At 41.0% G+C, this 22,634-nt stretch overlaps 1 protein-coding gene across 1 annotated transcript in view; it reads right to left on the reverse strand.

Annotated features, from left to right (window-relative positions):
* Positions 1 to 17,466, reverse strand: part of LOC149258205 (pentatricopeptide repeat-containing protein At5g39350-like) — a 129,135-nt gene extending 111,669 nt beyond the window's left edge. The window contains exon 1 of the mRNA XM_089414908.1: positions 15,531 to 17,466. Coding sequence (XP_089271034.1) covers positions 15,531 to 17,068 — 1,538 coding nt within the window. The 5' untranslated portion in view covers positions 17,069 to 17,466. The remainder of the gene's footprint in view (positions 1 to 15,530) is intronic.
* Between the last annotated feature and the right edge of the window lie 5,168 nt (positions 17,467 to 22,634).

Raw genomic sequence — 22,634 nt, forward strand, 5'->3', positions numbered from 1 at the left:
ACCATTCACCTTGTACATTGCGCACCATTAGGGGAAGGTGAACCACTCACCCTATGGTCGCTCATCGCTCCAAGAAGTACCCCAAGCCCCTAGGAGCTCCCAAAGCTCAACATCCATCTCATACAGGACTCTCATAAGAGGGTCTCTCCACGACTCCAAGTCGTTCACGGAAGGTTAAGAATTTGACCTTCCCCAGGGGCTTTGTAAGAGTATCAGCGACTTGATTATTAGTTCCAATGTGTTGGAGCCTTATTGCTCCCTGTTGTACCATATCTCGGATAAAGTGGTACCTAATATCAATATGCTTGTAGCGGTCATGAAACACAGGATTCTCCGAAAGACGAATCCCACTCTGGTTGTCGCAGAAGATCACGATGGTGTCCAGCACATGTCCAAACATCTTACTAAAGAGCTTCCTCAACCAAACAGCTTCATAGGAGGCCAAACTACTAGCAATGTATTCAGCCTCAACAGTGCTCAAGGCAACCGACTTCTACTTCCTTCTCATCCATGATATCGAAGCAGAACCTAGAGAGAAGCAACTTCCAGATGTGCTCTTACGATCCACCACAATACCAACTCAGTCTACGTCAGAGTAACCATAAAGCCTCACATTCCCGGCAGTGTATCTCAGTCCATAAATGATTGTGCCCCAAAGATCTCTCAAGAGATTCTTGGCAGCAATCCAATGTATGTGATGAGGCTCGATCATAAACTGACTTAATGTATTCATTGCAAAACATATGTCCGGATAGGAGTTCACCAAGAACATCAGGGCCCCCACAAGTTGACGATAATCAGAAGAATTTACCAAATCGGGCCCAACAACACTTCCACATAACTTCTTGAAGTTAAGTTCCATCAGAGTAGTCACGGACTTGCAGTCCACCATCCCAAATCTTTCAAGTATCTTCACAATATATTTTCGTTGAGAAAGGAAAATCTCGCATGCCTTTTGCTAGACCTCCAACCCTAGGAAGTAATGCATCAGTCCTAGGTCCTTCATCTCAAATTCGGAAGCCAACTCCCTCTTACATTGATGAATAAGAGGGTCTGCACCTGTCAGAAGGAGATCGTCCACATAGAATACCAAGATGAGAGGTCTACGTTCTCAACCTTAAAGTAAAGGTTCAAATCAGCGTCACTTCTTGTAAATCTCAGCTTCATTAGATAGCTATCGATCCTCTCATACCAAGCCCGTGGTGCTTGCTAAAACTAATAAAGGGCTTTCTTGAACCTGCATACATGTGTTTGACGATCTTGAACTTTGAACCCCTCGAGTTGTTCTACATAGACTTCCTCCTTAAGTGAACCATGCAAGAAGGCAGTCTTGACATCCATCTGGTGAAGAATCCATCCTTGCGAGGCAGCAAGGGGTATAACTGAATGGATAGTGGTGTAGCGGGCAACTAGTGCAAATATCTCATCATAATCTACACCTTCCTTTTGAGAGAAGCCTCGAGCAACGAATTTGGCCTTGAACTTTTCAGCACTTCCATCAGCTCCGTGCTTGATCTTGAAAAGCCATTTTGAGGTGACAACGGATTTGTCCTTGGGTCTAGGGACCACATCCCAGACATCATTCTTCATAATCAACTCATACTCTTTGTTCATTGCATCCTTCCAAACCTGGTGTTTGGCAGCTTCTTCGAATGTGCAAGGCTCAGATTGAACAATGGTTCTCATTGCGGTTAAGTAACCTTGGTACCTATTCGGAATCTTGCTTTCACGAAATGTCCCCCAAGGTGCAACATGTCTCTCAACATCTTCAAGAGTCCCCCTAAGCCATGAGAGTCTCCTTTTCGAGGAGGGCTCATGAGGGGGTGGATCAATGGGATCCATTGGTCCTTCAACATTGGGCATATGCTCATCTTGCAGTTCTCCATGCTTTCCGGAATATACTTCTTCGTCCTTCCTTGGAAGAGGAAGGTTACTAATCTTCCCAAGAATAGCATCCTCATCGAAAGTGACATCATGACTTATCTCCACTTCTCTTTGACTAGTCTCATAGATTCTATATGCCTTAGAAGTTTCACTATAGCCCATAAATGCTCCCTTCTTCCCAAAAGCATCCAATTTGCTTCTCTTTTCTTTGGCACATGAAAATATACGGGGCTACCAAAAATTCTAAAGTGAGAAACATTAGGTTTCTTACCAGTGAAAACTTCTTCAGGAGACTTGGAGTCCAACGTTTGATGAGGGCATCTATTTTGAACATACACGGTAGTGTTTGTAGCTTCAGCACATAAGAACTTGGAAGGCCTTGATCATGAAGCATGGCACTGGTGGCTTCTACGATAGAACGGTTCTTCCTTTCGGCAACACCATTTTTCTCAGGGGTATATGTGGTAGTAGTCTCCCTCTTAATGCCAGCTTCTCTACAATAATCTTTGAACTCATTTGATTCGTATTGGGTTCCATTATCGGTCCTCAATATTTTGATCTTCTTCCCGATTTGATTTTCAACCAAAGTTTTGAAAGAACGGAACCATGAGAATACTTCGTCCTTCTTCTTCAAGAAATATATCCAAGTCTTGTGAAAGAAATCATCTATAAAGGTTGCATAATATAAGTATCCTCCCAATGAGTTCACGGGCATTGCACCAAATAGATCGGAATGAATCAATTGCAATATGTCAGTATTCTTGCTATCACTTGAGGGGAATGGTCCCCTTGTATGTTTTCCTTCGGCACACCCCTGACAAACACCTTCATGTTCTACTTTAAATTTGGGCATACCTGTCACCATCCTCCTTGCATCGGGTAGAGCCTTATAATGTAGATGATCAAACCTCCGGTGCCATAATTCAGATTGAAGTGATGTGTCACAAGACATAGCTTCCAATGGGCTTCCTCCAACTTGATATAAGCTATCAACCTTGAAGCCAAAGTGTAAATGCATCTTTGAAATTTTTATTCCACACACATACCTTTCCATCGATAAAAGCCACCTTGAATCCTTTGTCCTCCATCGTCGAGATAGATACCAAATTCTTCTTTAGATCGGGTACATATAGTACTTCTTGTAGATGAATGGTGTTACCCTGATTCAATTGAAGAGTAACATTCCCAACTCCCTTCACGGGATAGGTGGCATTGTCTCCAAGGATAATTTCTAAATTTGTATCCCTTTCAATCAGATTTGAAAGAGCTTCCTTATACCCGGTGAAGTGCCTTGAGGCACCACTATCAATCAACTAATTTCCCAAAGTATCTAGAGGAGATGCAGTATAATATAAGATAGAATTCTTTTTGCTTGTTATCAATAACATTAGATTCATCATACCTGGTGTTTTTTGATCTCTTGGGAGGGTGACCATTTCCTTGATGAGAAGCGGGAGCATTCCTTTTTCCTTGGTTGTTGAATCTTCCATTCCTTTGATTGTTGTTGCCCCTGAAATTGTTGTTGTTGTGGTTGTCATCATCATGTGGTGTATCCCTTCTATTAGGACACTCCCTAGCATAGTGACCAAACTTGTTGCAAATGTAGCATCTTCCCTTCCTTCCATTTTTGAAACTCAACCTTCCTTGACATTGTTTTTTTGAACTTGCATTGTTCTTCTTTTTAGCATAAGTAGAGAATGCAGTAGGATCATTCCTATTTGAAGGCATATCTAGTTCTAACATCCTTGTTTCTTCTTGAGAGCATCTAGTCAGCAATTCTTCAAAACCTGGAATCCTGTCGTTATTAAGAATAGTAGTGTTGAACACGTGCCATTCACAAGGGAGTCCTCCAAGGGCAATGAGGGTAAACTCCCTATCAGCAATAGCTTCTCCAATCAAAAGAAGATCATTTTTAATCTCAGTAATCCTCATTTAGTAGGATTGAATATCTTCATTTCTTCCATTCTTTATATCCTTCAACTTGTCCTTGAGGAAAAGAATTTGATTTGCATTGTTAGATTTGAACATGCCAACCAACCTGTCATATATCTCCTTTGAAGTGTTCAAATCGGAAATGTAAGCAACTAAATGCTTATGAATAACATCCCTGATGATCTTTTTGGCTTTGACTTCAACCTTCTTGTATTTGGCCTTAGCAACAACCAGAGCATTAGAAGGAGGTTCTGAAATCTTTCCCTGCACATAATCTATCACATCTTACTCTTCTAATGTCAAATCAAGAGACATCTTCCATGCATGATAATCAGACTTATCATGAAGCTTGTTATCATACTTGAAGTAGGATGTGGAAGCCATTGAATCTTGTCTTTGATCAATGATTGCTCCTCTTGGTAATTGTTCTTCTCACTCTTACTTGGGCTTTGTCTTCACCTCAGCTCTAATACCATGTTAATTTTAGATAACAATGGTATGTTCTATGCTTAAGAGCAATTTTACTTCAAATTTCTTATTAGCCCAATATCAATATCCAGTTTAGCAATCACATCAACATGATAGTAAAAAGCAGATAGAAAATAAACATTAACAGTAGAAGACAAGCCAAGACAAGAGGACACAAGATATGGCACCAGCCATGTACAATCCCCAATGTGGGGAAACCCTTGATCAATTCTTTTTATAATTCTTCAAAAGTTCAACAGAGAGAGAAAGAGTACAAGATACAATTTTCACTTGCCCAATCAAAGTGAAATCTGATCAGTCAAACAATAGTAACAGAAATCCCTAACCAGAAAGTCAACATTGGTCAACAGGGCAAATTTCTTCCTTAATTCAGCTCGTCAAACCCAGTCAACTTCGGCCTCCAACAAGTCTAATCAGCCCAAAGCAATTCGAAAAAGTCCAGTCAAAACTAGTCAACAAAAGTCAACCTTACGGCCAGCCCTAATACAGTGAACGTTGGTCAAACAGGAGGTCAGATTGCCTCTGTTCTTGTCCCCAGGTCTGTGGCTTGCTAAGACAAAATTTCTCCACCCAAAACCACACCAAAACGGGTCAACGCTTGGTCAACGTTGGTCAAAACAACCTCTGAAGTTTTCGGTCAAATCTGGTCAACGCATGGAACAAAAAACCCTTCCTTCCCTTCGCACATGTGGAGAGCAACTTCTTATTTTTGTACCCAATCAATGAAGGAGAGAGAAGATGAGAGTGAGTGAAGTGTGTCCAAATGAGGATGAAGCACCATGTATTTATATGCAAACATTGAGGATGAATAGACATCACTATTGGACTTCTGAGCCTACATGAGTTTGCTAGCTAACCTTGACAATTTGTCTATAATCAAAATAAATTCATAATTCCATTTGTACATGTCAGAATGGGATGATCTTTAGATCAATCCTACACCTCTCGGAGAGAGGAATCCAAGAAAAATATGAGCTGCCTCATATGAGCTATCCAATGTGAAGTTTTGCCCTAGTTGCCAAATTTAACAATTTATCTACTTTATGTGCTCATGTATATATGGAATTTTCGCTCATGAACTCTAAGTTTTTGCCCTAATGAAATGTGAATTTGTCAAACCCTAATTTTGTGAGGGTATTGCATATGTTACATGATTGGGTATAGTGAATGAATATTCCTAGGGGTACATTATCTTAATAAATTGTGTTAATAAGTCATTAAATTGTAGCAGAGGAGGTATAAATTTCTTTGGTAACCTAGTTGTTGCGTTTAGGGCTATACGAAGTTGCTGGGGAACTTCTTGATTGGGTAAAAGATACCACAGAGGTTGAAATCTCATTGACTCCATTCTCCTAATATACTAGGCTCTGGTCTAATCCTTGGTGATCACTCCAACGAACAATCTTGTCACCTTCCTCTCTCTCTTTTTTTAAGCCTTAACCCTAGTGTCTCCTAGGGCATCACACAAAATTTATTGCAGCCATCTATTTGGTGAGTGAGTTGGACTACAACTACGTTGGGGTGTCCTCTAGGCCCTCACAAATCTCAAGAAACTTCCGTGGCTAGATTTGGAATTATCCCAACCCCTAGCTCCAATTCCACTATTAAACCAAGGTTTCATTGGTTAGAGGCTTCATTAAGGATCATTGTGTTGAAAACTCAAGTCACATCTAATTTTCGTGATCCTTTTCTCCTCCCTTGCTTGGTCAAGATCTTTTGTTCGAAGTTTCACCTAAAACCCTTGACCTTGTTTTTGAGAAATCTAGGGGTAGCTAGAGTAGATAATTTCTCTTACTTTGATAACTGCTTGTGATATATTTTTACTTGTCTTGATTAGATTCTTTTTCACCTTAATTATTACTGTGTTTTTTTCATCAAACAACTACCAAACCATAAAGAACAATAAGACAAAGAACACCAAATATAGGCGATCAGCCAAGGCCAAAACCTCTCCAACTAAGAGGAAAACCCACAAGAATTCTTCTCTTCTTATAGAACTTCAATTGCAGAATTCCAAGACCTATGACCCTTGACCATGTTAATTTATGGTATGTTCTATGCTTACTGCAGTTTACTTCGATTTCTACTTAGTAACCATTGTTTAGCAATCACATAAACATAAAGTAAAATGCTGATAGAACATTAATAGATCGACAAAAAACAAGCCAAGACAAGAGACACAAGATGTGGCGACTAGCCGGGGACAAACCCCAATGCAGGGAAACCCTTTGATCAATTCTTCTTTAATCTTCAATAGTTCAGCAGAGAAATAGTACAAATTCAAAAATCTGTAATTTTATGATAGCAGCAGCAAACCTTAACCAGCAAAGTCAAATATGGTCAAACAAGTTGAAATTGACCTTAAATATGTTTGGCCAATTTTCTGGTCATCTAGTCCTCCAACAGCAAGAAGCAACCCATAAACAGCCCCAAAAAAATAGTCAAACTGCAGTCAACTGAAGTCAACCTGCTGCCCCAAACTAGGACAGTCAACGCTGGTCAAACCAAAGGTTAGATTGCCTCAATTTGCATGCCAAAAATTGTGGCCTGCCTAGGAGAGGCTGCCACACCAAAACTACACCCTTGAAAAGTCAACGCTTGGTCAACGTTGTCCAAAATGTCTTGCTGCAGCTTCTGCGTCCTCCTTCCTTGCCCTTCTGTGTCCTCCTTCTTCCCACGTGTGAGCTTCTCTTCCTTGTGTGTAAACCCAATTTTCAAGGCGAGAAGAGATGTGTGAGAGATGAGGAGTGAATAATGAATCAACCTCACTTGTATTTATATGATATGCTAGGCATGTGTGCCACACATTTAGCTGCTGGCTGACCTTGACAATTTGTCAAGTAAATACAAATAAATTCATATCTCCATAAATACTTGTCGGAATCGGATGATCGTTAGATCAATCCTACACCTCTCGACGAGAGGAATCAAGGAAAAATATCAGCTGCCATAAATAAGATGACCCACATGGAGTTTGGCCCTAGTTGCCAATTTTAACACTCCCTCTCAACTAGGGAGAACTCCATCTGCTAATCCGTCTGATCATCAGTACTATCTCTGCCATTAAATGCACTGCTCTGCTCTGCTCTGCTGAACTATGAAGAAGAAGAAATGATCGAGGATGTATCATACCATCCTCCAATGACCCGAAGTCAGTCCTAGAGAGTGTGTCATACCACTCTCATTGATCCCAAATCAGTTTCATTGATCCCAGATCAATGGAGGTCATCCTAGCATAGGGAGTATGGTAGATACAACGATACGTCCATCAATAGTACTACTATGGTCCCTAACCCCATTTCCCTGCTCGTTGATCAGATGAGAGGTACTTCCCATGAGTCCCAAATTGCATGGGTAGGATGCCTCGACAGGAGAACTAATCATCCTGTCCCTAAGTCGCCATGGGGTATCAGAGGGGAAGGTTGAACCTTTCACCCTGTACATAGCACACTACTAGGGAAGGGTGAGTCGCCCTGTGGTCGCATGTCACTCCAAGAAGTACCCCAAGCCCCCCGGAGCTCCTAGAGCTCAATGTATGCATCATACACGACCCTCATAAGAGGGTCTCTCAACAACACCAAGTCGTTCTCGGAAAGTCAAGAATTTGACCTTTCCCAGGGGCTTCTTCAAAATGTCGGCTACCTGCTCATTTGTACTGATATATTGGAGCCTTATTGCTCCCCTCTGCACCATATCCCAGATATAGTGGTACCTGATATCGATATGCTTAGAGCGATCATGAAATACGGGATCATCTGATAAACGAATCTCGCTCTAGTTGTCACACAAGATCACGGTAGTATCCAATGTAAATCCAAACAGCTCACTGAAGAGCTTCCGCAACCAGACTGCCTCATAAGAGGCCATACTCGCAGCAATGTACTTTGCCTCAGTGGTGCTCAAAGCCACCGACTTCTACTTCCTGCTCATCTAGGATATCGAGGCAGATACCAAAGAGAAACAGCGCCCGAAAGTGCTCTTTTCGTCCACCACACTGCCTACCCAATTAGCATCGGTATATCCATGTAGTCTCACATCTCCGGCAATGTATTTCAACCCATGAGTGATTGTGCCACGAAGGTATCTCAACATATTCTTGGCACCAATCCAATGTGTGCGGTGAGGCTCAACCATATGTTGACTCAACGTGTTGACTGCAAAACATATCTCTGGACAGGAGTTCACCAAGAACATCAATGCTCCTATGAGTTGACAATGCTCGGTAACATTTTGTAGAACAGGTCCGGCAGCACTACCTCTTAACTTCTTGAAGTCAAGCTCCATCGGGGTAGTCACAAGCTTGCAATCCACCATACCGAATCTCTCTAATATCTTCACCACATATTTTCCTTGAGAAAGGAAAATCTCCCTTGGCCTCTGCCAAACTTCTAGTCCTAGGAAATAGTGCATCAGTCCCATGTCCTTCATCTCAAACTCAGAAGCCGACTCCCTCTTACATTTGTGAATGAGAGAGTCTGCACCTGTCAAAAAGAGGTTGTCAACATACAACACCTGTATGAGAGGTTTGTCATCTTCAACCTTAAAGTAAAGGTTAGGGTCGGCTTTACTCCTAGTGAATCTCAGCTTCATCAAGTAGCTATCAATCCTCTCATACCACACTCAAGGTGCTTGCTTTAGCCCATAGAGGGCTTTCTTCAACCTGCACATGTGAGATTCCCGATCATGAATCTCAAATCCTTCGGGTTGTTCCACATAAACTTCCTCTTTAATCGAACCATGCAAGAATGCAGTCTTGACATCCATCTGATGTAGGTTCCATCCTTGCGAAGCAGCAACGGCTATGATTGAGCGGATGGCGGTATATCGGATAACAGGTGCAAATATCTCGTCATAGTCTATACCTTCCTTTTGAGAGAAGCCACAAGCGACAAAACAAGCCTTATACTTCAGCACTTCCATCAGCTCCATGCTTTATCTTGTAAAGTCATTTCGAAGTGACAACTGCTTTGTCCTAAGGTCTGGGGACCACATCCCAGACATCGTTCTTCATGATGGAGGACTCATATTCCTCAGTCATAGCATCCTTCCATACTTGATGCTTGACAACTTCTGCGAATGATGAAGGCTCATTTTGAAGGATCGTGCTCATGATGGTCAAGTATCCTTGATACCTGGTCGGCTTCTTACTTTCACAGAAAGTCCCTCTGGGTGCAATGTATCCTTCGACATCATCAAGTGTCCCCCTGAACCATGAAGGCCTCTTCCAAGAAGAGGAAGGTTCTTGCAGAGGGGGATCAATAGGATCCATAGGTTCTTCTACATCGGGCATCGTCTCATCTTCCTTTTCCTCTAGTTTCCTGGTGACAGCTTCTCTAGATTTCCTCAATATAAGAAGATTGTCAACTTTGCTAAGAGCCATATCTTCGTCAAAGGTGACATCATGGCTAATCTCGAAATCCCTTTGACCAGCCACATAGATTCTATAGCCCTTAGTATTTTCGTTATAGCCCACGAAGATTCCTTTCTTTCCAGATGCACCCAATTTATTCCTTTTCTCTTTCGGCACATGAAAATATACAGGACTTCCAAAAATTCTAAAATGAGATACGTCAGGTTTCTTACCAGTGAACATTTCTTCATGAGTCTTGGAACCCAATGCTTGATGAGGGCATTGGTTTTGCACATATACGGCGGTATTTGCAGCTTCGACCCATAGAAACTTTGGAAGCCTTTGATCATGGAGCATAACATGGACAACTTCCACAATCGTACGATTCTTCCTTTCCGCCACACCATTCTACTCAGGAGTATATGGTGTTGTAGTCTCCCTCTTAATGCCAGCCTTTTTGCAAAATTCATGGAACTCATCGGATTCATACTCAGTCCCATTATCAATCCTTAAGATTTTGATCTTCTTTTCGGTTTGATTCTCGATCAAGGCTTTGAAGTGACGAAACCAGGAGAACACTTCATCCTTCTTTTTCAAGAAATATATCCAAGTCTTGCGAGAATAATCATCAGTAAAAGTGAGGTAATATAAGTATCCTCCCAAGGAATTCACAGGCATCATACTGGAGGTCTTGCTATGGCTTGAGGGGAATGGTCCCCTTTCGAGCTTTCCTTCAGCACATCTAGGACATACACCTTCTTGCTCTAATTTGAACTCGGGCATCCCTGTCACTATTTGTCTCACATCTGGTAGACCTTTATAATGAAGGTGGGCAAACCTCCGATGCCATAGTTCGGACTGAAGAGATGTGTCACAAGTCATGACACCCAACGGATTTCCTCTGACATGATATAAAGAGTCAACCCTAAACCCAAGAGTGAAAGTATCTTTGAAATTCTTTTTCCATACACGTACCTTGCCATCGTTGAAGGCCACTTTGTAGCCTTTGTCTTCCATTACCGAAAGGGACACCAGGTTCTTTTTGAGATCAGGTACATATAGGATTTCTTGCAAATGAATTGTATTACCCTGATTCAATTGTAGAGAGACATTCCCCATGCCTTTCATGGGATATTTGGAGTTTTCCCCAAGAACAATTTTCAGGTTGGTCTCCTTCTCTATCAAATTAGAGAGAGCTTCTTTGTAACCAGTGAAGTGCCTTGAGGCACCACTATCAATAAGCCAATTTCCCAGCGAGTCCGGGGGAGTAGTAGTAGAGATGGCCGCTGGTAGATAATATTCATCTTGCGTATTGTTAACAACATTAGATTCATACCTAGAGTTTCTTGCCTTCTTGGAGGGTTGACCATTTCCCTGATTTCTGCCATTCCTTTTTCCTTTGCCATTGAACCTGCCCTTCCTTTGATTGTTGTTGGAATTGCCTCGAGAGTGATTTTGATCATTGTCATGAGATGTGTCCTTTCTATCAGGGCACTCGCTCGCATAGTGGTCAATTTTGTTGCAAATGTAACATCTACCTTTCCTTCCACCTTTTGGTCCGGCCTTTCCCTTAGATCTTGCCCTGAAATTATTTCTCCTTTTAGCATGAGAGGAGAATGCAGCGGGACTGCCTCTAAATGCAGGCATTCCCTGCTCTTCCATCCTTGTTTCTTCTTGAATGCATCTTGCCATCAGTTCCTCAAATCCTGGGATTACATTATTGTTAAGAAGAGTGGTTCTGAATATACACCATTCAGTGGGAGCCCTCCGAGAGTTGCGATGGTCAGTTCCCTGTCAGGAACGACTTCCCCAATCAATAGGAGATCATTCTTGATCTCAGTGATCCTTAAGAAGTATGCTTGCATACTCTCATCTTTGCCCTTCTTAATTTCCTTCAGCTTATTTCTAAGGAACAAACTTGATTTGCATCATTAACTTTAAATAAGCTTACCAGTCTATCGTAGATTTCCTTGGAGGTGGTCAGCTCGGAAACATAGGCCACTAGGCATTTGTCGATAAAGTCCCGGATGATCTTCTTTGCTTTGACTTCTCCCCTGGTCCACTTGTTCCTAGCAGCAACAAATGCATTTGATGGAGGCTCAACGATTCTGCCTCTCACATGGTCCAACAGTTCCTGCTCTTCTAATGTCAGAACGAGAGACATCTTCCATCCGTGATAGTCAGACTTCTCACGGAGCTTGTCTTCAGCAGTGAAGTGTGATGAGGACCCTATGAAGTCTTTGAGATTGCTTCAACAGCATTCAGTGATTGCTCTTGCTCTTGCTCTTGCTTGGACTTTATCTTCACCTTACCTCTAATCCCATGTTAATTTATGGTATGTTCTATGCTTAGTGCAGTTTACTTCGATTTCTACTTATTAGCCATTATTTAGCAATCACATAAACATAAAATAAAATGCTGATAGAGCATTAATAGAACGACAGAAAACAAGCCAAGACAAGAGACACAAGATGTGGCGGCTAGCCAAGGACAAACCCTAATGCGGGCAAACCTTCTGATCAATTCTTCTTTAATCTTCAATAGTTCAGTAGAGAGAAATAGTACAAATTCAGAAATCTGTAATTTTATGACAGCTGCAGCAAACCCTAACCAGCAAAGCCAAATATGGTCAAAAAAGTTGAAATTGACCTTAAATATGTTTGGTCAATTTCCCGATCATCTAGTCCTCCAACAACAACAAGAAGCAGCCCATAAACAACCCCAAAAACACATTCAAACTGCAGTCAACTGAAGTCAACCCCTTGAACCAAACTAGGGCAGTCAACGCTGGTCAAACCAAAGGTTAGATTGCCTCGATTTGCGTGCCAAAAATTGTGGCATGCCTAGGAGAGGTTGCCACACCAAAACTGCACCCCTGAAAAGTCAACGCTTGGTCAATGTTGTCCAAAATGTCTTGTTGCAACTTCTGCATCCTCCTTCCTTGCCCTTCTACGTCCTCCTTCTTCCCACGTGTGAGCTTCTCTTCCTTGTGTGTAAATCCAATCAGCCAAGGAGAGGAGATGTGTGAGAGAATAATGACTCAACCTCACTTGTATTTATATGATATGCTGGGCATGTGTGCCACACATTTCGCTACTGGCCGACCTTGACAATTTGTCAAGTAAATACAAATAAATTCATATCTCCATAAATACTTGTCGGAATTGGATGATCGTTAGATCAATCCTACACCTCTCGACGAGAGGAATCAAGGAAAAATATCAGCTGCCATAAATAAGATGACTCACATGGAGTTTGGCCCTAGTTGCCAATTTTAACAGACCAAGACTCCTCCAAGACCAAGTCAACTTTCCTTCTCGATTTGCACAGCTTCCAGCAACAAACTTCGACCTTTCAACAAATTCTTTAGCAACTTTGACCCCTAGCAACAATTTCTACAACTTCAACCTAGTAGATTCACAGCTTCGACCTTGATGCAATTTCACAGCTTCGACCTTGCAGCTTCACAGCTTCAACCTAGAAGCTTCATAGCTTCGACAAAGAAGCAACTTCACAGCTTTGACCTAGAAGCAACTTCACAGCTTCAACCTTGCAGCTACAGAATTTCGTCTAGCCCAAGGAGAATGGTTAACCAGAGGATATCACAGGGTCTTCTCTCCTGATTTTAATTTGAGGGGCTATAACAAGTTTCCCTCTAGTGAGCCCCAATTTTGGCTTCCTTCACAAGTTTTCCTCCAATTACCCAATGTTGCCCCAAAAACATTGAATAATGGGTTTCCCCCTTTGTAATTGACTATAGGCTACTTCGTCCTTCCTTGGGCAAGTAATTAGAAGAGGACATTACAAAACCATACATATTATAGAACCCAGTTAGTATCTAATTTATCTTTTTATAGACAGATTTTAATATATAACTCCAGTTGCCATGGTAGACAAATGACGATATATATGTATTGAGCATTAAATGCAACAATACACGAATCTCATGCATTTAGATAATTAACAATTCCATCTAGTTCATAAAATCAATTTAAGCAGGAATAGTGAACCTGTCAATATGCATAAGTAAAACCCTTACCTTTAGAAGTGCTTGATTTGGATCACAGAAATTGGCATAATTTTGTCTTATTCAACTGACTATCCCACTGGAAAACTTATGAGGTGTCATGGCTCACCAACAACCTATCCTTCATGTCAACTATCATCAATTCAGACATGGAATATTCAAGTATAAATCAGATGTCTACAGTAGATCTTCAATATTTGTGCTTCCTTGAAGCTAAAAATATTACTGAGTTGCTTGCTCCCAATGTGTAGTTGAGGATATGACTAAGCAGATTATTGTGCAAGCTCATATCCCCCCGTACCTTGTTTTATTGTTCGCTCTCGAAATGGTGAAAATGCTCAGCACCCCTTGCAACAAGTTCTCGTGCAATAATTGTGGAAATGAATTTGATAGGAAACTGGCAATGACCCACATATTTGAAGGCTCTTGATGAACCAAATGATTGTCCCAGGGATTGTATTGACAAATCCAGATGCAATTGCCAGCATTTCACTGTGGTAACAAAGCACATTACGTAGTTGCCCACTACCAATGTAAGGTTGAGGATACAAATAAGCTTGTTACTCTACAAGTATGTATTCACACTGTTTCACATAGCATCACCAATAATCCCCACGAGCACATTATTCATTCTTGAAATGCTGAAAAGGTTTAGCACCCCTCGCAACAATTTCTGATGTAACAATTTTTGAAATGAACTTGGTGGTAGAGTGGCAATCACCACGTACTCAAAGGTTCTTGATAACCTGAATTGTCCAGGGAATGTGTTGATAAGCACAAATGCAATTGCCAACACTTCGCTGTGGTAACAAAGCATATTACTTGGTTGCTCAGTCCCATTGTATTGTTGAGGTTACAAATAAGCTCGTTATAGAGCAAGCTCATGTTCATATACCTTGTTTCACTTAGTATCACGCATAATCTCCACAAGACCACTGTTCTTGAAATGATGAAACTGCTTAGCACCCCTTATACCAATTTTTCATGTAATAATCCTGGAAGTGAACTTGGTGGCAATGTGGCAATCACCCACTTACTTGAAAGTTATTGATTGATTGTCCCGTGAACGTATCGATAAGCCAAATTGCGATTGCCAGCTTCATGCTATAAAAGCAAATCATATGTTCCTTTTATTATTCCTCCGCATCATTCAGTACACATGTTGTGTCAGGCGTATACCCCGCTATATTCATTTGCCCAGACAACTTCTCTAACTCTGCATAAATTTTCGCTGTTTGTGGGTGTGACCTATCTCCCACAACGAAAATAGACACCTGTTTATTGACCTCAATCCAACTGTATCCAGCCTTTTTTTTTACAACATTGTCTTTCATCATTTTACGTACCCTTTCAATACCATCATGCCAACCAGCTGCAGCGTAGATGTTTGACAGCAGCACATATGGTGAAGCATTTTTAGAGTCCATCTCAAAAAGGTGTGCTGCAATACGTTCTCCTAGCTCTATATTGTGATGGATTCTACAGGCAGCAAGCAAACATCCCCACACACTGGCGTCAGCTTTAATAGGCATTTTGTTGATAAAATCATGTGCTTCATTCAAGCGCCCTGCACGACCAAGAAGATCAGCCATGCAACCATAATGTTCCATTGTAGGTTTTATGTGATAGCGTTCACTCATCCAATCAAAGTACTGCTGCCCCTCATCCACAAGGCCGGCATGGCTGCATGCGGACAATACACCAAGAAAGGTAACACGATCCGGTTTCATGCCGGAATGTTGCATTTGTTCAAAGAGTTTGAGGGCCTCCTTGCCAGAGCCATGAATTGCATATCCAGAAATCATTACTGACCAGGTGACTACATCTCGCTGAGGCATATTTTCAAACACACTAAGGGCGTCCTCTACACTCCCACATTTAGCATACATGTCAACAAGGGCATTCCCTGCAAAAACCTGTGACTGAAATCCACTTCTAATTATTTCTTCATGAATCTCCTTTCCCTGTTCAAGAGCGGCCAAGTCAGCGCATGCAGAGAGGATACTGGCAAAGGTGTTTGAATTTGGCTTAGGCCCCGCCACTTGCATCTGCCTAAAAAGCTTCAAGGCCTTCTCACCTTGCCTATTCTGTGCATATCCCGCAATCATTGCTGTCCAGGATACCACATTTGGTTTCGGCATTTTCTGAAAGAGCTCCAGGGCCTCATCAACCTGCCCAGCTTGTGCATAACCTGCGATCATAGCTGTCCAGGAGACAACATTTTGTTGGCTTAATTTGTCAAACACCTCACGGGCATTCTCTATCCTTCCACATTTGGCATACATGTCTACAAGGGCACTTCCCACAAATACATCAGACTGAAAACCACATTGAATTATCTCTTCATGAATCTCCATGCCCTGCTCCAGAGCCTCCAAGTTGGCACATGCAGGAAGAACACTGGCAAACGTTTTCAGGTTGGGTTTCATACCCGACACCTTCATTTGGCGATAAAAATTCAGGGCTTCGCCGCATTGGCCATTCTGGGCAAATCCCGCAATCATGGCAGTCCACGAAACCACGTCTCTCTCAGGCATTTTCTGGAAAAGTTCCAGGGCCTTATCAACAAATCCATTCTGCACATATCCCGCAATCATTGTGTTCCATGAAACTAAATTCCATTGAGGCATTTTGTCAAATACTTGGTGTGCATCTTCTATACACCTGCATTTTGCATACATGTCTACAAGAGCATTCCCCACGTGGGGATCAGACAGAACCCCGCATCCAATTATTTGTTCATGGATATCCCTGCCCTGTTCCGGAGACTTTAATCTGGCACAGGCAGAGAGAGCTTTGACAAAGGTGAAACGGTTAGGTTGCACATCCATTTTGTTAAAAAGATTGATGGCCTCCCGGGCATGTTCGTCATATCGAGAGTAACCCGAAATCATCAGAGTCCAAGAGATAACGTCTCTCTCGGGCATTTGATCAAAAACTCTGCGAGTTTCGGCCAGAGTCCCATGCTTGGAATACATCGTGAGGAGTTTATTCCACAAAGAGATGTCTTGGGATTCGAATTGAGTTTGAATCATGTGGGCATGGACTACCTTGGCTTCTGGGAGGGAACATTTTGTATTCTTAAGGCAGCCGTGCAAGAGAGAATCATATGTAAAGGAATCGAGGGGATAATCCATGTAATGCAAAATTTGCAATGCTTCTTTCAATTGGCCGTGCTTACACAGCATTCTCACAGATACAGAGGTATTTTCATTGTTATTGTCATTGGCATTACCAGCAGCATTGCCTATCGTTTTCGCTAGATTTTGAAACCCATGTGCTGGTTGAGCAGAGGGTAACATACTATTATATTGCAATCTGCTCATCATAAGTTCAATGGCATACCTCAATCTATATCTATTTTGGTTTGATGTCACCCTTCCCATAGTTTCAACATCTTAAATTCAACGCCCAATTGCTTGTAAAATGCTCGTAGGCCTGAACCGGGCATTGAAAGCAACCAACTGATGATTTGATTCTACAAAACTGACATCATTATTTATAAAGATTCATGCATTGAGGACTGCGTTGTTATGACAAACCCAAAGAATGAATAGTCACTCAATGTTATTAAAGATGTCTAGCATTTATTGCAAAAGAGTGTTATGAAATAACTATATAGCGGTCCATCTTTGAATCGTGTTCACTGCTCCAGTTACAGAGAGCACTGACCATGCCATGCATTGAGAGCTCAAATCAACCTGCATCTTGTCAATGTGCGGAGAGATCGCTCTATAATAATGCGTTTAAGTAGCATGTGAAATGCTATGGAGCTACTGTTTACTTCCAAAGCAAAGGCAAAATCTAAGAGCGGGTGCAAACAACGTGTCGTTGTGTATGAATCATGGGAAGGGCACGTAAGGATAGTTGGCTTTGCGAGTGTGGCATATTTCAAAGTGGATTGATTAAGATAATGAAGGTAAAAGGATTGCACTTAGGGGAGAGATTCATAATGTTGTGTAGGACTAGTGATTGATATAGTATTGGTCCCACAAACCACTATAGATTGAGACTTTTGAAACCAATATTTAAATAAAAATAAATAACATTGAGTATAAATAAATATTAATTTATGTCCAAAATTTCCCCATACATTGACTGGGCCCACAACTATCCATAAATAGTATTTTACTACTTAAGACTGCAAACCATATTGACCCAACTAGAAAACAACTAAAACCATAAAGGCTTCGAGAAGTACAAAGTAGCAGTCACTTCAACCCCCACTCATCAGAACTGCAGCTTTGCATCCCAAATAAATATGCCTACCTGCACATAACAAAAGGAAATGTATGTCAGCGATAATTGTTGTGTTGTTCAACAACTAAACACCCTATGTTCAATAAATGACACCCAACCCAATAACATTTAAACCCACTTTGTTCAATAAATGACACCCAGGCCCAATAACTACAATAAATGACACCCAACTCACTCTATTTCTCATTAAAACAGATCAAAGCACATGGATCAACAAATAACCAATTCCCAACCATTAGATCACATCAAATTAAATCTAGACCACACATTCAAAATGAAGCCATTGCAATCCATGTGCATCCATGTCCACCAATTAAATTCAAGTGCCAAAAACTATAAAAGAAGTCCACCCATTGTTGAAGTTGCATCTTATGCTTTCAAACTATTCCGCAAACTTGAAGACAACATCACAAAACAGTTGCGAATATATCCAAGTTAGTTGATATCAATTACAACTCATTCTTCTTACAGTTCTATTTTCATTGTTTTCATTTATCAGATTTCTTACATGATCCGTCTGGCCATAACTGCTAAAAGGATACTTGGATGGTTTCACAAACAGCCATTGAAAGTCATTGTTCTTACAGTTCTGTTTTCATTGTTTTCATTTATCAGAGTTCTTACATGATCTGTCTGGCCATAACTGCTAAAAGAATACCTGGATGGTTTCACAAACAACCATTGAAAGTCATTGTTCTTACAGTTCTGTTTTCATTGTTTTCATTTATCAGAGTTCTTACATGATCTGTCTGGGCATAACTGCTAAAAGGATCCCTGGATGGTTTCACAAACAGCCATTGAATAAAAAGTAGGTTCTAAATACAGCTATTTAGAAAAGTTAAAACCATTCCTTAAAATAAAATAAAAAAATGAATGCCTTCAACATACTTATTTTTTTCAGTTCAATTTTCTAAAACTTTTATGACTGATAAGTCCATTCCAAAGCTGATCACAGCTGCAAGTTGTTCCCAACATAGAATTTATGTCTGGAATGGTGGCCATGGACTGCGATGGAGAAGTTGCAGTACTGAGACATTTTTGGCAATGCCAAACAGCAAAAAAAATGGAAAATGATATTTGAAACAACTATCATAGAATCCTACTTGAATCCATATAAAAGTTGCTAAACTGATGAACAGGAAGGTAATTGACAGACCACAAGGCTGATCACAGCTGCGAGTTGTTCTCAACATAGAATTTATGTCTGGATTGGTGGCCATGGATTGCAATGGAGAAGTTGCAGTACTGAGACATTTTTGGCAATGCCAAACAGCAAAAAAAATGGAAAATGATATTTGAAACAACTATCATAGAATCCTACTTGAATCCATATAAAAGTTGCTAAACTGATGAACAGGCAGGCAATTGAGAGACCACAAGGCTGATCACAGTTGCGAGTTGTTCCCAACATAGAATTTATGCCTGGAATGGTGGCCATGGACTGCAATGGAGAAGTTGCAGTACTGAGACATTTTCGGCAATGCCAAACAGCAAAAAAATGGAAAATGATATTTGAAACAACTATCATAGAATCCTACTTGAATCCATATAAAAGTTGCTAAGCTGATGAACAAGCGGGCAATTGAGAGACTACGAAGTAATTTGCAATGAGAGACTACAAAGTAATGCAATTCGATTTCCTGTAACATACATGTTGATAATTTCCTGTAATAAAGGAAAAGTATTTTTGCAGAAGTAATAAAGCATAATTTACAAATATTCTAATGTCTAAATGCATGCAATAATTTTACAGGTTGTTACATCTATGGCAAAAGGAAGTTACTCTGCTCATACAAGGAGAAGTGGCAAGAAAGTGACAAGGGTGCGCCACTGCGATGCACATCGTCTGATGAGGACAGGACAACTGATGTCAATGCCAACAATGCACCAGGGAACATTGTTGAGGATGACCATGTGACAGCAGCGGATGTTAACACGCCATCAGCCACAGAACCACCATCAACAACAGTCCAAGGGGCAAGCTCAACTAAAAATATTAGTGCTATAAGAGGATGGACAAAAGAAAAAATGTTAGTTGCAATTGACGACATAAAGTTTAATGGATACTCAGTTCGGGCATCTGCAAAAAAACATGGTATTCCTCCCTCATCAATACATTATTGGATAAATGGACTGATTCATACAAAACGTAGAGGGCCTCTTACAGTTATGACTGAGGAGGAGGAGGCCGAGGTGGTTCAGTGGTGTAAAGAGATGGCCCAACTGGGACATGGGCTAGAGTTGATACAACTCAAATCAACAGTTGCTCAAATCTGTCAAGGGAGGCCAAACCCATTCAAAGATCGGTTTCCTGATAAATCATGGTGGTTTGGGTTTAAAAAAAGGCATCCAGAACTTGTATTGCGTACTGCTGAGGCCCTTGACAGAGAGAGAGCATTAAATTTGCTCCCTGCAGTTGTGCAAAAGTTCTATGACACACTTTCTAGTGTTTACGATAAACATTCTTATGAAGCAGACCATATATGGAACTGTGATGAAACAGGTTTACAGGCAGGGAGGAATTGTGAAATGCGGGTAATTGCCAAGAGAGGGAGTCGAAATGTGCCAAAGATTTTGCCCAAGAGCAGGGAGTGGATAACTATTTTATGTTGTGTCAATGAAATTGGTACTTCAATCCCAAGATTTTATCTATTCAAAGGTAAAAATCAACTGAAAAATTATATACAGAACTGTGAACCAGGTGCATGCATGGCTGCACATCCCCATGCATGGATGACTAAAGAACTGTTTCTAAGTTGGCTTTTTCACTTTGCTGCATCGGTACCAGGTGGCATCTCGCCTAATAACAGACACCTTCTGATATTAGATGGCCATGGGAGCCACATGGCTGTACAAACAATTGAGGAAGCAAACAATTTAGGCATCGACCTGTTGACATTGCCCACTCATACCACTCACAGACTGCAACCCCTTGTTGTTAATGTGTTTGGCCCTTTCAAGAACTATTTCAGGTCAGAGCGCGCTGCATGGATGGCAAAGAATCTAGGGGTTGAAGTGAAAAGGTTTGAGCTAGCAGAGCTTGCAAGTAAAGCTTGTAAAAGGGCTTTGACACCATCAAATATCAAGGTTGGCTTTAGGAGGACAGGAATCTGGCCACTGAACTATGATGCTCTTATGCATGATACTGGTTGTAGCCAAGCGTTTCATGTGGATGGTCAGGAAGAAGGGAATGCCCAAATAAGTGTTGAAGTGCAAGAAGTAGATGACCAAGATGATGTTGTTGCAGCTGGTAATATGATTTCCCTATCTCAAGGACACTTAGATGTTGAAGATGATGAAACTGTATGTGAAACACAATATAACAATGAACAAATTCGCAGTAACATGGAGATCGTTCCACCAACTCAAGAACATGAAATTCCTGTTGTTGATATTGTTAATGATATTGTTGAACATGCAGTTGACAATGACCAATTGACATTGCCAAGCCAAGTAACCCCACATTCATGGCTAGCAGAAGCAATGATCAATATGAATGCACATAGTGTCTCAGCAACCAATGAAGAAAGCATGAACATGCCCTCACAACCAACAGAATTGAATAGTGAAATTGTTCATTTTTTGTGGATAATAGATCAATGGAAGAAGATGAAGGACATAATGAGGCATCAAATGAAGATAATGATATAGTTCAATCAGTTCCAACAGATACTGAAAGGGAAGTACTAAGCAATGACATGCAGGTGGGAGGGGTGGAGAAGACACTTGGACGATTCCTAAAGCTACCAGTAGAGAGAGTATCAATGAAAAAAGCAAGGTGCACCGGGTAGTCTTCGTCTGGGCTGAAGCTCACAGTTACTCACCTCAGAGAACTATATAAACCTGTTAGTTGAGTCTAAAGAAAAGAAATTTGAAATGCAAGAATTAAAACAGAAAAAGAAGGATCTAGTCAAGGAGAAGAAGGCAGCAAGGATTGTTGCAGCACAACATCGAGCAGATGAAAGGATTGAAAGAGATAAAGCAAGGCAAGTTAAGGACCAACAAAATCAAATCGCAAGACACGAAAAGGAAAAACGAAAGGCGCAACAAATGCTTGAAAAGGAACAAGGGATGATCAACGATACAAGAATAGCTGGATTATTTCAAACTCATTGGACTCCATTACAAATAATACACCATTATTCCAAGATCTCATAAACATTCAAGTGCCCCACTATCAAACTGAGGGTTTACCCACTTGCCTTATTCCTACCAGAGTTGGTGTCAATTCTCTGTATGCTCATTACACACCTCCACGTAATGCGGGGGTTAGTAGTGCAAATGTGAGGTATGGGTACTCAGTGCCTCCATGGTTGGAAGCTGCAAATTGGAATCAATCATATGGTAGCAATCAACCATTTCCTAATCAGCCCTTGACTGGTAGGCCAACCTACCTAGCTCAAGAAGGTAACTCGGGGAGTTTTGGCACTCAAGATTCTCAGGTCCATAGAGAATAGGGGCATCATATGTTTTTGGTTCTAACCACATTATGATGTGGATTTTGGATGGATTGTATCTTTCTCTTGGCACAGAAACATTTTGGCTTACAACACTAGATTGTATCTTTTTCTTGTCACAGAGACATTTTGGCTTACAACACTAGATTGTATCTTTTTCTTGTCACAAAAACATTTTGGCTTACAACCTAGTAGTGATTTCTTGTGGCAACCTAACTGTGTGTTGAAAAGAAAT

Source organism: Pinus tabuliformis, chromosome 6, assembly GCF_031772625.1.
Source record: "Pinus tabuliformis cultivar Carrire ecotype Pingquan chromosome 6, CPIR1, whole genome shotgun sequence".
Taxonomy (NCBI): Eukaryota; Viridiplantae; Streptophyta; class Pinopsida; order Pinales; family Pinaceae; genus Pinus; species Pinus tabuliformis.